Source organism: Trypanosoma brucei, chromosome 5 (assembly GCF_000210295.1).
Source record: "Trypanosoma brucei gambiense DAL972 chromosome 5, complete sequence".
In the NCBI taxonomy this organism is placed as follows: Eukaryota; Euglenozoa; class Kinetoplastea; order Trypanosomatida; family Trypanosomatidae; genus Trypanosoma; species Trypanosoma brucei.
Window position 1 is genome coordinate 1,347,566 of NC_026738.1, and position 8,557 is coordinate 1,356,122.

General features: G+C 46.4%; 3 protein-coding genes across 3 annotated transcripts; all 3 read right to left on the minus strand.

The window, feature by feature from the left end:
- Positions 1-2: 2 nt before the first annotated feature.
- On the minus strand, positions 3-4,571 carry TbgDal_V6460 (hypothetical protein, conserved, (fragment); the record flags this gene model as incomplete). The annotated part of the gene is made up of 1 exon (XM_011775491.1): positions 3-4,571. A coding segment is annotated over one exon (4,569 nt), but the record flags the coding sequence as incomplete, so codon positions are not given.
- Positions 4,572-6,025: 1,454 nt separating this feature from the next.
- On the minus strand, positions 6,026-6,487 carry TbgDal_V6470 (hypothetical protein, unlikely; the record flags this gene model as incomplete). The annotated part of the gene is made up of 1 exon (XM_011775492.1): positions 6,026-6,487. One exon carries the CDS (start codon positions 6,485-6,487, stop codon positions 6,026-6,028), a length of 462 nt encoding a protein of 153 aa, XP_011773794.1.
- Positions 6,488-7,445: 958 nt separating this feature from the next.
- Positions 7,446-8,545, minus strand: TbgDal_V6480 (lysosomal/endosomal membrane protein p6,putative, (fragment); the record flags this gene model as incomplete). Its single annotated transcript, XM_011775493.1, is given in 2 exon segments — positions 7,446-8,138; positions 8,144-8,545. Coding segments are annotated over 2 exon segments (1,095 nt in total).
- Positions 8,546-8,557: the final 12 nt, after the last annotated feature.

Here is an 8,557-nt window from a genome sequence, read left to right on the forward strand (position 1 = left end):
AAGATTGACTCATTCTTCTCCTCCTTCTGTTTCGACAGCTCACAAATGTACGCAAACATTTTCGTGCCAAAATGCTGGGCACCTCTACACGCAGCAGCGATAGCTTGTGCGTTGCCATCTGCCACTAGATCGTGGTGGCACAGGTGCGCCCAGGGCTGGGGCACGCCACGGGGGTTGGCTCTGTCGATTGGACCGTTATGAATAGCAGTCCCAGCCTTCATCTCGTTTGCTGCCTTCTCTGAAAGTTGCATCCGCCGACCTTCACGTACCGCCAGCGCATGTTGTAAAGTATCCGCACGAGGGGAGCCCCTAGACAATTCGATAACCCGTCGAACAGCCGCAGCCTCAACCTCCTCAAGGTATGCTTTAGCAAGAAGTGAGACTTGACACTTGTACGCCTGAGAGAGATCCTCGCTTTGAAATATCAACTCCATTGCTACCTCGTCAGCCTCAACCTCCCTCACTGTCACGTTACGTTGGCTTAGGCGTGATGCCTTGCCGAGTATCCTCTCGATGAAGTGTCGCTCTCCCCCTAACTCCTCTGCCTCCCGCTGAGTGATGGGTATGATGTCTGAGAGGCTTTTCTGACACTGCTGTTCCCGTTTCTCAAAATCACCAGGCCGCTGAGACACATCACAACCAAAAATGGCACTCTCGACACCACCGTACGTTCGATCGGGAAGGAATTGTCTGGCAACAGCCGTACGCGGCAGCCGAACGCCCATTCCTTGTGGAGAGTCACTTCCGCTCTGCGTTCTGTCGGAAAGGACCTTGGTTTTTGGGGCGTCAGGTCTGCCAGCTCGCACGAAGTCCAGTAGACCCAATCTCTTTCGTTCATACAACCCATTCAAGCTTGTGTCGTCCCCGGCGACCTGCAGTGCCCCCACCCGGTTTTCGTTGGTCCTGGTTTCCTGTTTTGCCGACGACAACGGCCCCAGTCGTACCAATGCGCGGTGCGCTGGCTGCTGGTCACTTTCACCTGCCGCTAAGGACAGTGAGCCTAACGACGGCGACAGCCGCGGAGCATCGCTGTGGCCAAGAACCCGTCGATCCCGCGATACTATCGGGTCACGCACGAATGCGCTTGGCGACCACGGCACCACCCTCATAACCTGGTCGTCGATAGCGGACTCTCTCACGTCTGGTACTGCAGATATTGCAACTGATGAGGTTGGCCTCCCTCTTCCATTTGTCAAAGAGTTACCGCACTCTTGCCTCGACGTTTCCCCCTTGGAACCGGAAAGATGCTCGAGGCCGACTTCCACCATTTCACCGTGCATAAGGTTTTGCACCGCCTCTACAGTCAAACAATGGGTGGACAACCCATCTCCACAGTTGGGTCTGTGTCGGCATCGTCGCACCGACAGCTTATCCAATGCGTCAGTTTGAATCTCTCCTTTTTCATAAATCCACGACATGTTACGCGTGTCGCCTCTACATGCGACACGGGGGACTTTCATGGAATAGTGTGCAATCCCGCCACTCAAACTAAACAAAAAAAGGTCCGGCTTACTTGCAATTTCGGTGATTATTATATTAGGAATCACGCTCACTTCCCACAACGAAATCAGCTTGGAGGTGCGAACGTGCCTCGGCATCACTTGGAGCCTCAACCTCCCCGGGTTCTGAGGTGAATCTGCCACACTCACACAACCCTCGATACCACCAATGAGTTTTACGGCATTTCGCAACCTTCGGCTTACGTTCAACACCCTGTCCTGCCGCGAGGCCGCATCCTCATCTGCCATTACACTTAACTCCTTGAAAAGACCAAGGCTACCACTTTTCAATACGAAATGTTTTGTGAGGACCTGCCGCCCTTCAGCATCCATCAACACAACAACCATCAATGACTCCTTTAGTAAGTAAGAGCACTTCTTGAAGGGATATCCAGAAACCGTCGGTATTAAACACGAAGGCTTCTTCCCCTCCACGACGAAGCCCTTAAAAAGATGGGGAGATAAAGTCCCTAACCCGACTACCCCACCTACAACACCGCAAACGGTACCAATAACCGACTTCAAATACCGACCAAACCTCAACAGCGGAGACAGCTCTCTCTCAGCGCACAGTTGATGTACAACCACATTTGTCTCACGCACAACAAGTAAGATTGTTTTTTCATCACATGCTTCGTGCACCTTCGCATCTTTCATTAAGCTGTTAAACACATGAGCCATGGAAAGTGGTTGTTCGAGAATACCACACACATTCACTGGCATTTGCTCATCACATGCTTCGTGCACCTTCGCATCTTTCATTAAGCTGTTAAACACATGAGCCATGGAAAGTGGTTGTTCGAGAATACCACACACATTCACTGGCATTTGCTCATCACATGCTTCGTGCACCTCCGCATCTTTCATTAAGCTGTCAAACACATGAGCCATGGAAAGTGGTTGTTCGAGAATACCACACACACTCACTGGCATTTGCTCATCACATGCTTCGTGCACCTCCGCATCTTTCATTAAGCTGTCAAACACATGAGCCATGGAAAGTGGTTGCTCGAGAATACCACACACATTCACTGGCATTTGCTCATCACATGCTTCGTGCACCTCCGCATCTTTCATTAAGCTGTCAAACACATGAGCCATGGAAAGTGGTTGCTCGAGAATACCACACACATTCACTGGCATTTGCTCATCACATGCTTCGTGCACCTTCGCATCTTTCATTAAGCTGTCAAACACATGAGCCATGGAAAGTGGTTGTTCGAGAATACCACACACATTCACTGGCATTTGCTCATCACATGCTTCGTGCACCTCCGCATCTTTCATTAAGCTGTCAAACACATGAGCCATGGAAAGTGGTTGTTCGAGAATACCACACACATTCACTGGCATTTGCTCATCACATGCTTCGTGCACCTCCGCATCTTTCATTAAGCTGTCAAACACATGAGCCATGGAAAGTGGTTGTTCGAGAATACCACACACATTCACTGGCATTTGCTCATCACATGCTTCGTGCACCTCCGCATCTTTCATTAAGCTGTCAAACACATGAGCCATGGAAAGTGGTTGTTCGAGAATACCACACACACTCACTGGCATTTGCTCATCACATGCTTCGTGCACCTCCGCATCTTTCATTAAGCTGTCAAACACATGAGCCATGGAAAGTGGTTGTTCGAGAATACCACACACACTCACTGGCATTTGCTCATCACATGCTTCGTGCACCTCTGTGTGTTTGTGTTTTTGCTTTGGCATATAACCAAAAACAACTTGTTGTGCTCTATTCTTTTGAATATCGCTTTCCCTCATCTGTTGCTCTTCTTTTAGTCCCCCGTTTTTGTGTTCTTGTTCTCTGACAGTGTTAACCTTTTTAAATGTGTGTGCATTCCTCCTGCCTTCTTTTGCGGGTATCATCACTCCGTTGTATTCGTCTTCAGATGAAGAAGAACTTACTTCTCTTCGCTCACGAAAGCATTCAGATTGCTGCTGACGCTGTGGCTTGCACTCCCTTGCTTGCCGTCTCATAGACGGGGGAAGCGTTGCTTTTGCTGACTTATCTGACCTCTGGAAAGCACCTTTTATCGCTTCAATACTCATCGGAAGCTGTGCCTCAGCTTCTGACCTGTAGTTACCGCATAACTTGCTGCGTATAAAGCTAACTTGCAATGGCGATGTTATTTCCGAAGGTGGTGTTGCTGATTGTATGGATGTATGGTAACTCATGCTGACCTTTGTATGGCGTTCGGGTGGTGAGGGTACAGGTATATAACATCGTTTTTTTATTAGTGTTGGTTTTAGTGGTGACGCGTGGTGGTGTTCATTGTTTGTTGCTGGTGCGCAACTCTCATCAAACTCTGTGGCATATTCCTCGCTTTCAGAAGTGTGTTGCCCGCGCCGCGGCGCACTGTAGTACACAAAGCTTGGGACCATTGGGGTGTCGCCTTCACGTTGTTCTCGGTAATCGGAATCGTCGCTGCTGTGTTTCTCTTCTTCTACGTGCGCCACAATCTCATTCTGTTCCTGAAATACATGTAAGCCGATGTACGAGGTTCGTTTTGATATTATTTCCACCTGTAAAGGTTCAGTAGGCGGGGTAATATCGGCTTTTCTGACACTCTCGGTGGAAAAGTGGGTTCGTTCTTTCTCCGTGACGGACTCGCACACGGGGCCGATCCTGCGCTTCCCCGCATTACGGATAAAGTAAAGAGGGAGGGGCTCCTCACATATATCATTGCTGCTGCTGCTTCTGCTTCCGGTCGCAGATGATAACTCGTCATTTATGGAGCTGCGACTGTTTGGGTAACGTGGGGTTACTTCATAGTGAAGCATTTCGTTTCCTATAGTTTTAGCAACATACATGATGTCAGTCTCCTTCCCATCATCCTCAACTCTCTGAACGTTATAAAAAACTCCCCCATCTTCACCTTCACCGCTGTCACTGTCACCGTGTTGATGCCGCTGTTGCTGTGTTTGAAACCGCCAACGCCACCTGCTGCTGCCTTCAGCATTACATGAAGCGGGTAATTGTAAGAAATTAACTCTACCCATTGTGTTGTTCGTAGCGCCGGAGCCTACCAAGTGTTTCTGTTGTTGTTGTTGTTGCATCACGACGCTGATGCACGTGTTTTCAACAGATATATTTTTATATTGATATTTATGGACAAAACAGTTTTTTCCCCCGTAGTTTTTCGTTGCGTACTTGTGCAGAAGGAGTAACAAAAAGAAAGAAAATATCCCCAAAATGCTTCAGTCCTGTTTTCTTGTTTTTTTTTTCGTCCGCCCTTCCTCTTCCACTGCCTGCAATAATAATAACGTAGTTCAAGCAATGAAAATACAAAAACGAGCTCTTTAAAAAAAAGAAAATGAGCCAATAAGTAAACGAGGGTGTTGGCTAAGGAGAACGCTGCTCTTTTCTTTTTCCTTTTTCTCCTTTGCGTCAGTTAAGTTCCTCCCAACCTCTTTCGTTTTTTTCTACCGTTTTTTTTTTCCTCACGGACTGCGATATATTTCCTCGCTATTATTATTTATTTATTTATTTTCTTTGCCCACTTGCAACGCACGCCTAGTTGAAATCAAACTTTCACTGTTTTATGACACTTTTGATGTTGGTACTGGTAACTTAAATATTCACTTTTTTTTTTTGGGGGGGGGGGGGGTTGATGAGGGGAAAAAAGGGGCGCTTGCACGTCCCTCTTCGGCACCTAAGGTAATAATGATAATAATAACAAAACAAAGAAACAAAAAAGACCAAACGGAGTCGGGAAAACAAATGACTGAGAAAGTAAAAAAGAAAAATGCGGCTAAAGTTGGGCAGGAGGTTACACACACACACACACACACACACACACACACACACACACACACACACTTCTCTACTATTTTAGTAACCTTCCCCCCCTCCCTCCCTCCTTGTTGTTGTTTGTTACAAATCACACCGCAAAAAAAAAAGAGATTTACTTTTGAACAAAATTGTAAATATTTATATGACTGGTGGCGTTCTCTCAAGAGCCGGAAAATATTAAATGTTGACAGAATTACAACCTCACGGAGGGAATACGAAAAAAAAAAAAAGAAGAGGGAAAACAGTTCAATATTTCCCCAGCAACAGTGACAAAAAGAAACCAAAGAGAAAGCGACAACCTTTTTATTAAAAAAAACGGGGCTCTACGGTGGAAGAGCCGGGCGGCCGCTTTTACCTTTTCCTTTTTTTTGTTTCACTTTGTTTTCTTCTTGTTATTCTATTCTTTTTTTTTTTAACTTGTCCACCACTGAAAGAAACAATAAGAAAAAGGAAAGAGAAGAGAAGCAAAGGAATACAATAAAATGGAATTAGAATAAACTAAACAACAGGACAAGAAACATATACAAATATATACGTAACAAGATAGAGGCGAAACGAAAGAAAAAGAGAAAACGCACGCAAACCAACACGAAAACAGACTGACACAAAAGGGAAAGGCACAAGAAAAGATAAGGACAAAATTGAATGGATGGAAAGAAAGAACGGAAAAGTATTATCCATTGGAAGTCTTGGTTTGCATCGAGTCCTCTTTAGCTAATCATACCTCCCGCTTCATTGTATCGGATGCCGTGCACGAGAACAAAACGGCATTTGCATCATCCAACGGTACCTGAACGCATCCGAGAGTTCGCGTAGACGTGCTGACAGTTAACGCGCCATTACTGAAGCCACCATCTGCCCCTTCGCGTATAAACATGTCTTCCATGCCATTTGCAGCCCTATTGATGTTATTATTAACAATGACGCCGGCAGTTGGCACAACATCATCATGCACCGACGACGGCCCATTCCATTGTGCTCCCAAAAATTTGGCAAATACTACGGGATGAGTACCTTCTTCCTCCGTATCACGTTCCTCCGTACAATGAAGGCGATGCATCAAACGATACAATGAAACTAATTGGCGTCCCTCCGAAACATTAAGGTTGCTGTGTAAAGATTCACTTTCATCACCTTCCCCGTTACCATATACAAGCAGCCCGTCAAGGGAAAAAAGCATTAGCACCACCACAATGAAAGCCACTTAACGAAGAAATATAAAAGGAAAGGAAAGAAATTTAAAAAAAGATATAGAACAACAAAACCATAACAAACGAAAATTTTTTTTAAAAAATCAAAGACAAAAAATTGGCAACTGCAGGCTGCTTCAACAACAACAACAAATTACACGAACAAATGACACCAACACAAAACGACCGCCACAAATGAATCAACTACAGTACGCTAAAAAACACACGCATTGGAATGTGCGTTGGAACAAAAGGAAGGTAAGCAAAAACAAAAACAAAAACAATGCAACACTACGCCGTGTATTACTCACGGGACGCACAGAACGGACGGAACACAGCACTGGCAACAGCGGCAATGGCATGCGAGGGAATCACCACGCATTAACGTACGACTAGAGGAGGATGTAGAAGATATGGGGAGGAGTGCTGCATCAACTATGCGGCAACTGATCTCTTCCTTTCTCTACACTGCGCCCCAACACTACATGCCACATCGCTGGTACCACCACAACATATTCACGCGCGGGCACATTCATCTCTTCTATTCCTATACACCTCACTTCCTACATCCATCGCTTATTACCATTCCCATTTTTTACACTTACCATTCTTTCTCGCACCTTCTTTTTCCGTCATTACGGGCCTCATATGAATCCCCGTAGGAAGCAAGCAAAATCAGGGGGAGAGTTACCTTAGTTGCAATCGATTCTGCGGGAACCGGAGCGCTCATCACACTCCCTTTCAAGCACAAAGCAACCACACACAGACACGCTACTCCCTCAAGTATAAAAACTACTACCTACATAGCAGAGGAGACACAATGTTCATTTAAAGCATTGGTACATTGCATCTGGTGCACCTCTCAGCTCCCCACCGCACATCACATCAGTTCAGCAATATCTAGACCTCGGGAAGAGAGGAGAGGTAAGTGCGTCATTATCATAGCTTCTAGTTCTGAGGATCTATAAGACCTTCAGCCTCTTCGGGAAGAAGTTCATCCTCATCAACACCGACACTACACTCGGTATTATAATAAAGAACAATAGATAGTAATAAAATAGTAGCTCCTATTCCAATTCCCGAAATAATCCACCAAACTACGTCGACAACATCGCTTTTAAAAAACGGCGTCTCCATGACTACGAAGCTAAAGTTATACAATTTCAGCAACCCATATGTTGGGGGCATGGGATCGAACATGCCGTCCACCCACTGAAACGGTGGTTGATTATCGGTCGTCGGGCCACAGACAACATGAGCAGTATAACTTTCAGGATTCTTCACCATCCCCGTCCACGTCGCTATCTTTGCATCGATAGCTCCACTATTTACGTGTCCTACACTTCGGACAAGTGGGCCGTACTCGGTCGCATTACCAGGAGGGTTCAAATCACCACGTGCTGCGATTGAAAGCATCGCACTGTATGGAGGCTTGCAGACATTAGTCACATTACCATCGTCATCCATACCAACAGCACCAGTGCAGTTGGGAATAAGAGAAAATGGGTCTTTCGTGTAGTTGTTGTAACGCATCAGCCTCTTCATGCTTTCAATATCGACCACAGAACCCTGATCACGTTCAAATATCCGGGCGCGTGAGTAATTCTTGTAAGAATAGAAGTCACCGTATTCCTCCTGCATCTTCAGCGTACCTGAAAGATTGTACACATGGGGAAGTACGGTCTGTTATAACTCGCCCAGTACCCAGTGGTGTTCAGCACGCTGGTCATATCCTTAGATGTTATACCCAACGGAGGAGCAGTACCAGGGAGCTGCTCTAACACCCAAAAGGTGTTGGGTGCCATGTTTTTAAACATCGCCTCGGACTCCACTGCACCCATGTTGAGCACCATCCATTGATTGTTGTACGCCCCACTGCTTTCCCTGCTGAAGTTCGACACCCATGAGGGGGCGTCCACCGCAATGAAGTTCGCGATCATCGCACGCAGAAACGTAGCCACGCTAGAGGAACCGACATGGTTGCGCAGCAGCGTTGCATTGTGTATGACGTTGGTGGTCTCCATGACTGCGAGGCGCTTGTGTGTCATGTACCAATCATC